Source organism: Ursus maritimus, unplaced genomic scaffold, assembly GCF_017311325.1.
Source record: "Ursus maritimus isolate PB19 unplaced genomic scaffold, ASM1731132v1 scaffold_14, whole genome shotgun sequence".
NCBI lineage: Eukaryota > Metazoa > Chordata > Mammalia > Carnivora > Ursidae > Ursus > Ursus maritimus.
In genome coordinates this window covers 47,797,347-47,812,834 of record NW_024423786.1, presented here as the reverse complement: position 1 = coordinate 47,812,834, position 15,488 = coordinate 47,797,347, and the positions used below count along the sequence as shown (strand labels likewise).

Sequence of the window (15,488 nt, the reverse complement as noted above, 5' to 3'; positions counted from 1 at the left end):
CGGGGGGGGGGGGAGCCTCGGTTTCAGGGGCGCTCGGTGGCGCCCCCAGCGCCCCGCCACAAGCCCCAGGCCGTCCCCCCTCCCCTCGCGCAGCCCCAGCCTGAGCCGCCGGGGACTTTCCGCCGCGGGGAAGGGGCGGGGTCCCGGAGCGCAAGGTGCGGAGGAGCCTGGGAGGGGAGGGACGCTTCCCGTCGCCGCCCGGCGCTGGGGCCGGAGAGCGAGGCGAGCGGTGCGGCCGCGCTGGGCCGGGCAGGGCCGGTCGGGACTCGCGGCGCGCGGGGGCGCCATGCGGGGGGCCCGGGCCGCCCCCTTCCGGCCGCGGCCGAAGCTGGTGCTGCTGCCTCTGCTGGTGCTGCTGTGCCACCGGACTCGGTCCCAGGGTGAGTGGTGGAGCGAGCTTGTGTCTGGTGCCGCCGCGCTCGCCACGAGAGCGCCGAGCCTCCGCGTGCACCGCAAGTTTGCGGAACGAACGCCAGCGGCGCGGACGCCCCGCCGCACCTCCCCGGGCGGGCACCCGGCGGAGCGAGGAGTTAGCAAACGCGGGGTGGGGGGTCGGCCGCGAGGTGGGAGCCCGAGGCCCAGGGGTGGGGTGGAGGCTCTAGGGATGGTAACAGGATGTGGCTGGCAGAGGGAGGGGAGGAGTTATGCCCAGGGCCTGGGGAGGGGTGTCCAGCGCCCCCTTCCTGCTGCTAACCCCCGGAAGGGACCCCCGGATCGCCCTCCACAATTGACAGAAGTCGGGGCAAGTTCAGGTTCTGGGATGTGCAGGATGGGGGCATTGAGCCGCTTCCCTGGGAACGCTCCACCCCCTCTCCCCCGCCTCCCTCTCCAGGCAGCCCTGGGCCACTGCAGTGCTATGGAGTTGGACCCTTGGGCGACCTGAACTGCTCGTGGGAAGCTGTGGGGGACCTGGGAGACCCCTCCACGCTGCACCTCCAGAGCCAGAAGTAGTGAGTACAACCGGCTGACTTGGGGAAACTGAGGCTTTAGAGGGGTAGCCACTCGGGTCCCAGTATACTCAGGTTGAGAGGACACCCATAGTTCTGCTCCCAAGCCCTTCGATTCCAGGTTTCAGCATTTCCGTTCTGTGCGACCCTAGACCAGTCACCTTCCCTCCCTGAGTCTCTCTTTCCTCCTCTATCAAAAGGCCATAATAAAGAAACCTGCGTCCCAGCGTTAGTTCTGAGGATTCAATGAATTAGGCATTGGCAAAGAGAAATTGCTTAATAATTAGAAGCTGTTTTTTATTGCTCTGTGACCTTAGGCAAGTAGCCTAACTTCTCTGAGCCTATAAAAAAGATAATTTGGTCTGGTGCCAGGGATGCAGCAATGAAAGAGGCAGACAGAAAGCCTGGCCCTTGTGGAACCCATGGTCAAGGGGGAGACCTGGGCTCCTTTACGATGAATCACACCTGCAAACTCAAGTTCATTTCAAATTTGGCTAGGTGAGGGAGGAGTAAAAGGGGCATTGAAAGGTGGGAACCACGGCAGGGTGGGCGGGTTTTTTTTTTTTAAGATTTATTTATTTGAGAGAGAGAGATAAAGAGTGAGCATGGAGAGGGAAAGAGAGAGAAACAGACTCCGCACTGAGCAGGGAGCGCAAGGCGGGCCTCCATCCCGGGACCCCGGGATCATGACCTGAGACAAAGGCAGACGCTTCACCGACTGAGCCACCCAGGTGCCCAGTTTTTGTTTTTTTTTAACGATGGTAAAATACTCATAAAATTACCATCTTTTTTTCCTCAACCATTTTAACAGTTCAATGGCATTAAATACATTCACATAGTTGTGCAACCGTCACCACCATTCCTTTCTAGAGGGGCCCAGTTTTAATTGGTATAAGACGGAGGAGTCAAAGAACGTCCCCCCTTTTTTTAATGAGATAAATTCACATTACATAAAGCTAACCCATTTTATTTTATTTTATTTTACTTTTTTTAAAGATTTTATTTATTTATTTGACAGAGATAGAGACAGCCAGCGAGAGAGGGAACACAAGCAGGGGGAGTGGGAGAGGAAGAAGCAGGCTCATAGCGGAGGAGCCTGATGTGGGGCCCGATCCCACAACGCAGGGATCACGCCCTGAGCCGAAGGCAGATGTTTAACCGCTGTGCCACCCAGGTGCCCCAAAGCTAACCCATTTTATAACGAACAATTCATGGGGCACCCGGATGGCTCAGTCGGTTAAGCATCTGCCTTCAGTTCAGGTCACGATCCCGGGGTCCTGAGACGAAGCCCCGCATCCGGCTCCCTGCTCAGCGGGGAGCCTGCTTCTCCCTCTCCATCTGCCTGTTGCTCCCCCTGCTTGTGCTCTCTTCCTCTCTCTCTGTCAGATAAATAAATAAAATCTTAAAAAAAAAACAAAACAAAACCAATTCAGTGGCATTTGGTACGTTCACAGTGTTATGCAACCACCTCCTCTGTCTAGTTCCAGAACATTGTCATCACCCCAAAAGGAAGTTCCATCCCCATTAGCAGTCACTCCCCATTGTCCTCCCCCCCCCCGCCCCCACCAGCCCCTGGCAACAACCATCCTGCTTTCTGTCTCTACGGATTTGCCTGTTGTGAACATTTCATATAAATGGAATTAGCAGAAATGTGGCCTTTTGTGTGTGACTTCTTTCACTTAGCATATTTTTGAGGTCCATCCACGTTGGAGCAGGAATCGGAACACCCTTGTCATGGCTGAGTGATACTCCACTGTACAACCTACCACCCTTGGGTGTTTCCCTTCATCTGTTGGTGGACATTTGGTTTGCTTTCACCTTATGGCGATTGTGACTGGCGCTGTAATGAACATACATGGACAAGTTCTCGAGTCCCTGTTTTCAGTGCTTTGGGGTCTATGCCTGGGAGTGGAGTTGCTGGGTCCTATAGCAGTTCTGTGTTTTAACTTTTTGAAGAACTGCCCAGACTGTTTTCTGCGGCAGCTGTAACATTTTCCATTCCCACCGGCAGTGCCCCAGGGCTGCAGTCTCTCCACATCTTCACCCACACCTGCGTTTTTGTTGTTGCTGCTGTTTTATGAAGGCCTTGTCCTGAACCTCTGAAATCTAATCCTTCAGGATATCCTCAGCGCCGCTGGCCGTCACCCACATCTGGTCTGTCAGCAAGGCTTGCTGGCTCCACCTTCTACGTTATCCAGAATCTGACACTGTCTACTTCCTGGGCACCCACCCTGGTCCAGCCCCCATCCGTCGTGGCTAACCTTGGCCATGCAGTGGGTCTCCTCCTCCCCTGGCCCCTGGCTTGCACCTTCAAGGCCACAGTCTGTTCTCTGCCACAGCAGCCAGGGGGCGCCTGTGAACATCTGCGTCAGGGCACATCTCTGCTTAGTTCCCAGCCCTCCAGGGGTCCCACCTCGCTCAGGGTAAAAGCCCAAGTCCTTCCTGTGGCCCACCAGGCCCTGCACAATCTGCTCATCACCTCCCTGCCCTCACCTCCTCCCACCCCACCCCCCACAGTCATTCCACTCCTGCCATGCGGGCCTCCTCCTTGCTGTTCCTCAGACACACCAGTGAGTATACCTCAGGCCTTTGCACCTGCCGCAGGGGCTGCTGCTTCTTCCTAAAATGCTTTCCCCCAGGTACTGCATGGCTCCGCCCCATGTCCTTCAGGCCTTTGTTCAAAAGTCTCCTCGTCTGAGAGCTCTAAACCAGCACTGTCATTCCTCACCACATCATCACGCCGCATCCTCTTTTCCCTGGTGATCATTCCTTGTCATCAGTTATACACTCAGGTGTGTCTCATCTGCCTCCCGCATTGGAAGAGCAGCTCCAGAGAGTGGGTCCTCGCCTGCCTTGGTCATAGTCCTGTCCCCAGCTGCTACAAGAGGGCCTGGCACTATATATAAATTTGCTGACTGGCTAGTTGCATAAGCGTAAATGTGCATACAATAAATATAATAAGGAACGCTCCCATGACGTGTGTTGGGCACCCAGTGCTGTTCTAAACACATTCCATGTAGCATCTCATTGATTCCCCTCACTCTTCGGCCCTTCAGCAGGTACTTCTATCACCCTCCTTTCGTAGATGAGGACACAGGCACAGAGAAGTCAAGTCACTTGTTCAAGGTCACACAGCTCTAAAGCAGCAGAGCTGGGATTTGAACCCAGACAGAGGAGTTACCATTATGGCTCTGGACCCAACCAATATACACCACACCCCCATCCCCACATCTCTCCTCACAGCCATTCCAACAGAACGTGGACTGTGCCAGTGCCTACCGGGCAGAGCTGGGTGACCATCCCGCGGGAACAGCTTACCATGTCTGATGAACTGCTTGTCTGGGGTACCAAGGCAGGCCAGCCTCTCTGGCCCTCAGTCTTCGTGAACCTGGAAACCAGAAGTAACAGGCGGGATCGGGGGTGTGCTATATGTGGGGTGGGTGGTCCCAGAGGCCCTGGCTTAGTGCATCTGGCCTCCCCTTCCTCAGTGAAGCCAGGTGCCCCCCGGCTGTACCCCGATGTCGACTTCTCAGAGGATGAGCCCCTGGAGGCCACTATCCACTGGGCCCCGCCTGTGTGGCCACCCCATAAGGTCCTGGTCTGCCAGTTCTACTATCGAAGATGCCAGGAGACAACCTGGACCCTGGTGAGTGTCAGGGGCCCCCTTTTCCCCACCCTATTCCAGGCAGGACCCAGGGCATCATCCCCAAATCAGAGACCCAGCCCAGAGCCTGTTCCATACTTGCCCTTACAGTCTGTCCACATCTCACACAATAGGCCTGTACATGCATCTTGTTCAGCTGAAAAAATCACCCCCCACCACCAAATAATCTAAAATTCCATGCAGTCCCAGTCCCCAGTTCCACTTGGAATTTTTGAGAAACTCAGTAAACTTCCTCTAACATTTTTGTGAATGAATAGAAGTCCTCCAATAGCTTACATTAACCTTAAAATGAGAATAATAGAAGATATTTAGAGAGCATCTACTGTGTGCCAGGCACTATTCTAGGCTCCCTATTGAACTCTTACAAGAACTCTTTGAAGTAGGTGCATTTTATACCTACCCATTTTACAGATGAGGAGCAAGGCTTGGTTTAAATAAACACCCAAAAATAATGAATAAAGGCGGCCGACGTTTCTGAGCACCTGCTGTGCACCGGGTCCCAAGCTAATTGTGTGGATTGTCTTGAAGAGTCCCTCCCAGCCTGCCTTTATAGTAGATGCTTTTATTTATTTGTTTGTTAATTTTGTTTTTTTAAAGATTTTATTTATTTATTTATTTATTTATTTGAGATAGAGTGGGAGAGTGAGAGAGCACGAACGGGGGTGGGGGAAGAGGCAGAGGGAGAGGGAGAAGCAGGCTCTCCACTGAGCAGGGAGCCTGATGTGGGGCTTGATCCCAGGACCCTGGGATCATGACCTGAACCGAAGGCAGATGCTTAACCGACTGAGCCACCCAGGCACCCCTTTTTTGTCTATTTTAAGTACACATGGGGCTCCAACTTAGGGCTCCAAGATCAAGAGTCACATATTCCACTGACTGAGCCAGCCGAACGCCCCTATAGTGGATGCTTTTAAGATATCTATTTCATAGCTGGGGAAGCCAACCTCAGAGAAGTTAAGCACTTTATCAAGCTCACACAGCAAGAAAAATGGAAGAGAACTCTAGAGCAAGGAGACCCCAGAAGGAGCTGGGGGACCAGCCCATGTACTTCCTACAGCCCAGGAGTTACCAGTATCATTTCCTCTCATATCTCATTGGCCAGAACACAGTCACATGGCCTCACCTGATTGGAAGGGAGGCTGGGAAATGGAGTCCTTACTCTTTTTTTTTTTTTTTTAAGATTTTATTTATTTATTCGACAGAGAGACAGCCAGGGAGAGAGGAAACACAAGCAGGGGGAGTGGGAGAGGAAGAAGCAGGCTCATAGCGGAAGAGCCTGATGTGGGGCTCCATCCCATAACGCCGGGATCACGCCCTGAGCCGAAGGCAGACGCTTAACTGCTGTGCCACCCAGGCGCCCCTGGAGTCCTTACTCTTGACAGCCACATTCCCAACTGATACTCAGGGCTTCTATTTCCAAAGGAAGAAGGGGAGAATGGATATTGGGGATAACCAATTGTCTCAGCCGCCTCATGCAAGACATCACAATGTAGAAGAGAGTTGTCATTGCAATTATTCATGCAATTCAGAAAAATGCTGAGATGCAGACTTTGGAATCTGATGGCCCGGGTCTGAATCTCAGCTCCATCACTCAGCTGCTTTGTGACCTTGCGCCAGTCACCTTCCCTCTCTGGGCTTCAGTTTTCCTCAACTGTAAAATGGGGAAAATAATAGAATTTACTACCTACCGCTATACGTGACCCATAGGGTGGCCAGTTCGTCTCCTCTTTTTGCCGGGGATTTTCCCAATTTCAAAGCCAAAAGCCCTGTGTCCTGAGAACCCCATGGTCTGGGACAAAGCAGGATAGCTGGAGCCTGCTGACATATCAGGTCAAGTATTCTCAACTCAGTCCTCAGCTTCATTGCTCTTTCCTCTCTATCCCCCAGCTGGAACCGGAAGTGAGGTCCAGGCCCCTGGCCCCTGTTGAGATCCAGGACCTGGAGCTGGCCACTGGTTATGAGGTACATGGCCGCTGCCGAATGGAGAAGGAAAAGAATCTGTGGAGCGAGCGGAGCCCCGTTTTGTCCTTCCAGACGCTGCCCTCTGGTGAGGGTCTCCAGGCTTGCCCTTACAACCTCGTCTCACCTCCTGGCAGTCTGTACCACTCGGCCGCTCTCATTTGTACCCCCTTCCCTCATCCGTGACAGCTCCAAAAGACGTATGGGTATCCGGGAACCTCTGCGGGACACCAGGCAGACAGGAACCCCTGCTTCTGTGGAAGGTGAGCTATGGAGAGCAGTTCCATTCTTTCTGCACATGTCCAGAAGCCCCAGATAACACCGGTGTAAACAAGACAGCGGTTCCAGTGCCGCCTTGTTGGGGTTGCTCCGAGGAGGGGATGCTCAGAGAGGCCCTAGCGTAGTGCTAGGCACAGAGCAAGCTTCCGCAATGTCGGCTACTTCTAGGAGATCTGAGCTGGGTCATGGAGGTGGGTGCAACTGTTCCAAGCAGGGGGAAGCAGCAGGTGCAAAGGTTTGAAAGCAAGACTAGGCTTGGCTCTGTCAACTACAGCGCAGCATGCCAGAGCTTGGATGCTCGTATCAAAACGGCAATAGGAGATGGTAGACAGTGATGATCCTTATTGATCCAAATCCGTTGAGCATCTGCTATGTTCCAGGCATTGCTGGGCCCTGGCTCACAGTAAATATGGCAAGGAACAAAACAACAGGGCCCATACCCTCTTAGGCCACACAATCTAATATTAGTTTTAACCACACATAACACTGAGTTCTTACTATGTGCCAGGTTCTAGCCTACACGCTCATTTATATTAACTGACTTTACAGATCAGAAAAATGAGACACAGAGAGGTTGCTTCAGATCACACAACTGGTAAGTGGCAGAGTTGAGATTCACTGGCTTTCAAACAGCAATTCACAGCCTTAGTGTCTCTGTGTCATAACACATACTTTGTAACACCCCTTCACTCTACTGAAATGAAATACATAGATAACCATTTTTCTCATGTTTTAAAGACTATATAATAAAGTGTTCTAATTGTAATATTCTGTAGAAGATAAGGGGAAAATAAGGTAACTGCATATGGCAATTATGCAGTTCACCAGTATGAGATGAACACTAAATCTGTATGTACCTAATAATATGGCTTTAAAATACATATAGCAAAAATTGACGGAACAACAAGTAGAAATATATGGATCCACAACCATTGTGGGGGATTTTAATACACCCCATCAGTGATTTCATAATAGATGGAAAACAAATCAAGATCTAGAATATTTGAACATGTGATTAACAAACAACTTAATGGACTCACATAGGAAATGTCAGAACATGCCTTTCTTCCATATACAATTAGGACATTTACCAAAGTCAACTGCATGCCAGGCCGTAGAGCCAGTTTCCAGGGACTTTAAAGTGGTGAGGTGATGCAGGGCACATTTAAGAATTCTCTAATTAGAGCACAGATTGTGCTGGGAATTGATCATAAAAACTGCCTAGAAAGTCCCCATGTATTCTGAATATTTAAAATTCAGTGAATTTTTTTTTTAAGATTTTATTTATTTATTTGACAGAGAGAGAGACAGCCAGCGAGAGAGGGAACACAAGCAGGGGGAGTGGGAGAGGAAGAAGCAGGCTCCCAGCAGAGGAGCCCGATGCAGGGCTCGATCCCAGAGCACCGGGATCACGCCCTGAGGCGAAGGCAGACGCTTAACGACTGTGCCACCCAGGCGCCCCTAAAATTCAGTGAATATTAAAACCAGGTCCCACCGTCAAAGATTTTGTCTTAGTGCATGAAAAGGAGTTTGGTACTAGGAGCAGTTAACGTTATTAGACAGGACATTCATCTACAAAAGCTTTTCCTCTGTACAACAGTGGGAATTTTGAAATCCCAAAGAATTGCACGGGGCACAGACCAGGGTGAGGCGAGTAAGGCAGGCTCTTAACAAGTGCAGGGGCAGATCCTGTCTGTTCTTCAAATCTCGAAAGTTTGTTTGTCATGGGTTGTTTGGCCTTCATTCTGATTGACTAAAATAGAATTTTTCTTGATTACTGGGTTTTTGGTATCCTCCCCTTTAACACTTGCCCCCAAGGGGAGTGCCTCACTCACTGTCCCCTAATTTGGGTCCTGGAACTGTATTCTGGTATCACCTCTGCCACTGAGCCCCCCTGAGACTTAGTTTCTTCATCTGTAAAGTGGAGCCAACAGAAATATGTCACTGACGGGTTTGTCAGGTGGACCTCCCAGAGATACACGTGTGTGCCTGAGAAATGGGTGACACGAACCGCTTCTTCCTCTCGTCCTTCAGGACCGGGGGCGCTGCATGCAGATGAGCTACCGAGTCTGGTTCCAGGCTGAAGACCAGGAGCTGGTCCAAAAGACGGTTCCCTGCTGCAGCTCCTTCGTCCCAACCCAGGCCGAGTGGGTCGGGGTGTCTGCCGTCAATGCCACGAGCTGGGAGCCTCTCACCAACCTTTCTCTGGCCTGCTTGGGTAAGAGGCTGTGAATCTCCTCTCAGCAGTGCCCTGGAGAGGGAGGCGGGGACTTCCCAAGCGGACAGCTGCGATGTCTCCCCCGTCCAGGTCTAGATTTCGCCCCCCACGGCGTGGCGGTCAGCAACGTTGCCGGGAGCACGGAGCTGCTGGTGACTTGGCAGCGGGGGCCTGGGGAGTTGCAGGAGCACGTGGTGGATTGGGCTCGAGACGGGGATCCCCTGGAGGACCTCAACTGGATCCGGCTCCCCCCTGAGAACCTCAGTGCTCTGTTGCCAGGTGAGGCCATGGGACACCTGAGTTCCCATCCCAGCTGTTGCAGAGCAGACTGACGAGCGGACCCTGCAGGAGAGAATGCTGTGGTTAAAGTATCATTAATTCCTGCAAGCAGCGTTCATCGACCACTCACTACGTGCCAGGCCATGTTCTAGACGCTGGCATGCAGTGACGGCAGCTGATATCTATTGGCATTTACCAGCAGCATTGCATTATTCAAACTTACTTAGAAAGTAAGTTTCTGTTATTATGATGCTCGAGGTAGAGACGAAGAAAAAGCCCAGGGAGGTGAAGCAACTTGCCTGAGGCCACACAGCAAATAGATGGTAGAACCAGGATTTGAACCATATACTCAGGCCCCTCAAGCCAGACCCTGAACCATCACACCACTCTCTCTCAGCAACATCCCCATCCTCATGGAGCTGACTTTCTTGTGGAGCGAGCAGCCCAATGAGACAAACAGTAACAACAAAGCAAGTACATCTGTAATGTAATTGGGGAAAAATATAAAACAGGGCAAAGGGGAGGAGGGAGAACTGATGTTTTAGAAAGAAAGGGTTTTTAGAAAAGGCCTTTCTGGAAAAGTACCATCTGAACCAGGACCTGAAGGAGGTGAGAGAGGCAGCTATGAGGAAGTCTGAGGGAAAAGCGAGAGGCAACAGACAGTGCAAAGGCCCAGAGACAGGAACGTGCCTGATATGTTAGAATAGCGAGGAGGCCTGCATGGCTGGAGTGGAATGAGTGAGGGGGAGAGTGGGAGGAGGTGAGGGCAGGGAGGTGACAAGCAAACTGTCCAACACCTGGTGGGCTACAGGAAGGCCTTGGGCTTTTCCTCTGTGTGAGGTAGGAACCATGGAGAGTTCTGAGCAGAGGAAGGATATGCCCTGAGTCAGTTGCTTACAGGTGCTCTCTGCCTGCTCTTGGGGGGAGTAGACTGGGGAAGGGTGAGGGCTGTACCAGGTGGGAACTGAGGAGGGTAGGGAAGGAAGCAGGTGCTGATCGGAGGTCCTGGGGCAGAATTTTGGGGACCCATTTGGATATGTGGTGTTGGAGGTGTTCACCCAAATGGAGCTGTCTGTGGGGCTGCTGGCTGCTCAGGGCTGGGGGCTTGCAATGAGCTCTGGGCTGGGGTGTGGCCCTGGGGAGCCCATCCCTGGTGTAGGGGACTTGGGAGAGCATGAGAAGGTTTTGAGTGAAGCATTTAGGAAGGACAGAGTCCTTCCTAGGGAAGGAGCCCCGATTCTGGAAAATTTCCGTTTGGGGAAGGCCAGGCAGCCACAGTAGGTTTTGAGAAGGGACTTCAGAAGCCTCACCCACCATGATGGGTGGTGTCAGGGGCCCCCCCCCCCCCCCCCCCCCGTAGCCTGGTGTTTGAGAATCTCCCAGCCTCCGGCGCCTGCATTTCCCGGCCTGGAGCCTTTCTCTGAAGCATTTTCCCCGTCTAAGCAGCAGTCTGGAAGTGCTGGCGAATTAAGTCGCCTCAGATGCAGCCCTTCGCCGATTACTAGTAAGGATTGGTGGGTCAATATCTCAGCTTCCCCCCTCCTTGGATGGGCGCGCTCTCGGGCATCTGCTCTCTGCTGCCTCCCAGAGGTCGCCAGCGGGATTGAGTTTCCGTTGCCTACACAGGGAACTTGTTCTCTCTCATTTACTGGCTGCCTTTCTTTCCCTAGTTCACTTCGCAGCTGCCCTGCTGGTGTTCTGTGGGGTTACCACCCAGAAATATTACTGTTACCCAAATATTTATCTCAGCATGTCCTTTAGGAGACCCGAATGAAGATGCCTACCGAGTAGGAAACGAGTAGGGGTGGGGGGAGCCAACTCTCACTGTCTTTGCTCCTCCACCAACCAGGGAATTTTGAAGGAGGGGTCCCGTACCGAATCACAGTGACAGCAGTCTCTTCTTGGGGTTTGGCCCCTGCCCCCTCAGTCTGGAGGTTCAGAGAGGAACTGGGTAAGTGGTGGAGCTGGAGAATGGGGCATGCCCCTGGAACCCTGGCCAGCCTTGACCCACGACTTTCTCCCCAGCACCCCTAGCCGGGCCAGTGCTTTGGCGACTCCAGGATGCGCCCCCAGGGACCCCCGCCATAGCGTGGGGAGAGGTCCCAAGGCACCAACTCCGGGGCCATCTCACCCACTACACTTTGTGTGTACAGAGCGGGACCAGGCCTTCTGTCTGCATGAACGGTGAGCTTCACTGCCCCCTGCCCCCTGCTCCTAGCCCCCCACAAGACCCACCCATCAGTCTACCCCACCCTCGTCTCCAGAGTGGCCCCTTTGGTTCCCTCTCAGCCCCTGGGAAAATCTGTGATGTCCTCTGTTCCCTAGCGGACAATAACCCTCGCGGCTATCAATATGATGGACTATCATTTGACCGTTAAAAATGAAGACTCTGATCTATATTTATTGACAATGGAAGATGCCTGTCGTGTTTATTAAGTGAAAAAGATAAAAAGATGACAAAACTCCACGAGGTGGTTCCATTTGTGTAAAATAAAGCTGGCATTGAGCAAAGCAGAGGCACAAATGTGAAAAGAAATTGCCCACGATGTCAGCAGGGTCACAGGATTATGGATGATTTTTATTTCTTTTTCATACCTTTGGGTATAGACTACAGTTTTACTCTGAACACAAATTCCTTTTTAAAAATACCTTTATTACCCCCTTTTTTTTTTCAGATTACAAAAGTTATCTGTGCTTATTATCATAGCTGACACTTTAAAGGCGTATGTCATCAGGAATATCAGCATTCTCAGGGCGCCTGGGTGGCTCAGTTGGTTGGGCGTCCAACTCTTGATTTCGGCTCAGGTCATGATCTCAGGGTCATGGGATCGAGCCCCATGTCGGGCTTCCCGCTTGGCAGGGAGTCTGCTTGGGATTCTCCCCCCACCCCTGCCCTCACTGCTCTCTCTCCCTCTCTCTCAAATAAATAAATAAATCTTTTTTAAAAAAAGGAACATCAGCATTCTCATAATTTCACTGACACTGAAATGCAGCTTCCAGATTTTTCCATGCATCTATTAACACAGAGATTGGAGTTGTGTTCTTTGAAGATTTTTAACTTTGTATTATAGAAAATTCAAGCGCATACAAAAATAGGGAGACCAGTATAACAAACCCTGGTGTGCCCACCAGGTGTCAACAGTTACCTACTTTGCCAATCTGCTTTCATTTTTATCCCCTGCACTTTTTTTCCTAGAGTCTTTGGTGTCATTTTCCCTCCAACTACATCATTTGTAGTTGTCTCTAACCGATAAAGCCTATTTTTTAACGTAACTACTTTGCCATGATTGCACATTACAACAGTATATATTGATCATTAGATTAAAATTTTAATTTTTTAAATCTTCTTTAAAGATTTTATTTATTTATTTGAGAGAGATCGCAGAGGCTGCCCCGGGGTTTGATCCTAGGACCCTGAGATCATGACCTGAGCCAAAGTCCGATGCTTAACTGACTGAGCTACCCAGGTGCCCCATTTTAAATTTTTTTAGATTAAAATGTTTATACATATCTATATTATTAAATATGTATTATTATTATTATTATTATTATTATTATTTTAGAGAGGAAGAGAGGAGGGGGGAGGGGCAGAGGGAGAGGGAGAGAGAATCTTAAGCAGGTTCCATGTGCACCCCGATGAAGGGCTCAGTCTTACCACCCTGAGATCATGACCTGAGCCGAAATCAAAAGTCAGATGCTTGACCGACTGAGCCAGCCAGGCGCCCCTGGATTATTATTATTTTAAAAAGAGGACCATGTTCTAGACTATAGTTTGGCCTCTCAATCTCTTATGACTGTGATATTTTACAACTTTCTTTTTTTACCTGCTGATTTAGCTTGGACATCTTTCTATGGTAATAGAGCTTGATTGGTGTTCATGTCTCCCATAATTTTACAACAAACCAAAAAGTTACTTCCTCTTTGGGCTTAAAAGCAAAAAAGAGCAGTTTAGTAAAAACAGGTAAACAAATATAGTTCTGGAAGGGGCACACCTGCCCCCCCCCCCGGTCTAGGGAGAATCTCCGTTCACTGTGTTAGTGTGCAGATGGGAGATACGATGCCCATTCTTTCTTTTATTTGTTCAAATATATATCATTTTTGAGTGCTTCCTGTGTGCCAGCCATTGATCCAGGTGCTGGGAATATGGCCCTTGTGGAGCCAACTTTATAATGGTCAGGGAAGGCCTCACCGAGGAGGTGAAATGTGAGCAAAGACCCAAAGGCGGGATCCATGTCACTATCTGGGGAGAGTGTTGCAGACAGAGAGGAAGCACATGCAAAGGCCCTGAGGTAGGAGTTGACTGCCTCCCCAACCTCTCTGGGTGTGTCCTTCAGTGAGTGGCAGCACCCGGAACATCACCCTGCCCGACCTTCACTGGGGTCCTTGTGAGCTGTGGGTGACCGCATCCACCATCGCAGGACAGGGGCCACCTGGTCCCAGCCTCCGGCTTCACCTACCAGGTAGGGGGCTTGGGGTGGGACTGCCATAGGAGGGGGCCTGCTCCATTTCAAGGAGATAGGGGTTTCAGTGAGTGAGCAACCTTTTGACTCGGGGCATGGTTACTGATGACACCTCAGGGGCATTCTGATCCTGCTGAATACTCGGGATTATCAGGCACTGTGCGTCTGTGCCCCTTTCACCCATCCTTGACCTTGACCTATCACCCATGACTGTTTCATTCACAAGCCCACTCCCACCCCAAGATCTCCCCGACCCTTGGCCCCTACCTACTCATAAGCCCCGCCCCTTTACCTGCCTCCCTCTCCCAAACCCGGCCCCATGCACGACCCTTACCTGATCCCTCCCCCATCCCTGGCATCCAAATGTTCTTCTGCCCTTCCGCCTCAGATAACACCCTGAAGTGGAAAGTTCTGCCGGGTGTCTTTCTTCTGTGGGGCTTGCTCCTGACGGGCTGTGGCGTGAGCCTAGCCACCTCTGGAAGGTGAGGCCGTCAGACATGTTGGGTCTCTGCCCAGGTGGGGAGGCCAGCTGGACACTCACTAAGCTTTGGTGGGGGGCAAGCAGTGAGGGGACGCCTCAGGGCTCCGTGACGTTCCTGGGCTGGGGCAGCAGGTCACCTAGCTTCTCTGCCCTCTTACCTGCTTGCCAGGTGCCTCCACCTTCGGCACAAGGTACTGCCCCGCTGGGTCTGGGAGAAGATTCCGGATCCGGCCAATAGCAGTTGTGGCCAGCCCCACATGGAGGTGAGCAAGCAAAAAGGCTGGCTTGTCTGGGCCCTCTGGGGGTTTGGCGAATGCTGGGACAGTGGGGAGTGGGTGGGAGCAGGTCAGGGAGAATGGGGGGGAGGGCAGAATCCCTGTCTCTTCTCTTTCCAGGAGGTGCCTCAGGCTCAGCCCCCCGGCGACTTCCCCATCCTGAAAGTGGAGGAGATGGAGCCACTACCGGTTACGGAGCCCCCCCAGGCCTCCACCCAGCTGGACTCTGGCTATGAGAAACACTTCCTGCCCACCCCTGAGGAGCTAGGCCTTCTGGGCCCGCCCCCAGGTCCCAAGGTCTGGCCTGAGCCCACCCCTGACCAGGAGAGGGGTGCCCACGTGACAGATGAAGACACTGAGGCTCAGAGAGGCTGAGTCACATGCCTGAGGACACCCAGCCAGGAAGAACAGGTCGAAGGACCCCTACGAGAAGGGCCTGGCCCTATGGGGACTATATGGATGGAGGAGGGAGCAAAGGAAAATGTATGGAATCGAGCGGAGCTGCCTCCCCAGGTCTGTCCTGCTGCTGCTGACAGAACTGTAGCTGGGCGTCCCTGTCGCCTTCCCTGCAGCCAGGCGCAGCCCTGGACCGAGTTCTCGGCGGCAGAACGCGAGCGGAAGTGCCGCGGGCTGATGCCCAGACGACAGCCCGGCGGGGTCGGGGCTCCTCCGCATTCCCTCCCCTGGCCCTCGACCCAGCTGTAGCCCCGCCGGAGGGGAGGGGAACGTGGAGCAAGAGGTGGAAAGGAACCTCAGTCCCCAAGTGACTGCTGACTCGGAGCCTCCCCAGAGAAATACACATTTACGTTTTTATAGCTACCGTAGCTGGGCGCTTTGGACGGCAGCTGCGTCTGTACTCACACCGGCTCCGGCTCTGCTTCTAGCAGGAGCCGAGCCCCCGCTTTCCCACCGGGAGGTGGGAGGCG

At 52.3% G+C, this 15,488-nt stretch overlaps 1 protein-coding gene across 1 annotated transcript; it reads left to right on the top strand.

Annotated features, from left to right (window-relative positions):
- The first annotated feature begins 243 nt into the window (after window positions 1-243).
- Window positions 244-15,377, top strand: IL27RA (interleukin 27 receptor subunit alpha). The gene is made up of 14 exons (XM_040629200.1): window positions 244-380; window positions 833-950; window positions 4,191-4,348; window positions 4,436-4,593; window positions 6,499-6,658; window positions 6,760-6,833; window positions 8,884-9,067; window positions 9,158-9,346; window positions 11,196-11,297; window positions 11,372-11,530; window positions 13,681-13,806; window positions 14,195-14,288; window positions 14,457-14,550; window positions 14,683-15,377. The coding sequence occupies exons 1-14, from the start codon at window positions 287-289 to the stop codon at window positions 14,935-14,937; spliced, it is 1,965 nt and encodes a 654-aa protein (XP_040485134.1). The 5' UTR covers window positions 244-286; the 3' UTR covers window positions 14,938-15,377.
- The last annotated feature ends 111 nt before the right edge of the window (window positions 15,378-15,488 follow it).

Coding starts and splice junctions, on each gene's coding strand:
- IL27RA (XM_040629200.1), top strand. CDS start 287: ATGCGGGGGGCCCGGGCCGCCCCCTTCCGGCCGCGGCCGAAGCTGGTG. Junction 6,659..6,759: donor CTTCCAGACGCTGCCCTCTG/GTGAGGGTCTCC, acceptor CATCCGTGACAG/CTCCAAAAGACGTATGGGTA. Junction 9,068..9,157: donor CCTTTCTCTGGCCTGCTTGG/GTAAGAGGCTGT, acceptor TCCCCCGTCCAG/GTCTAGATTTCGCCCCCCAC.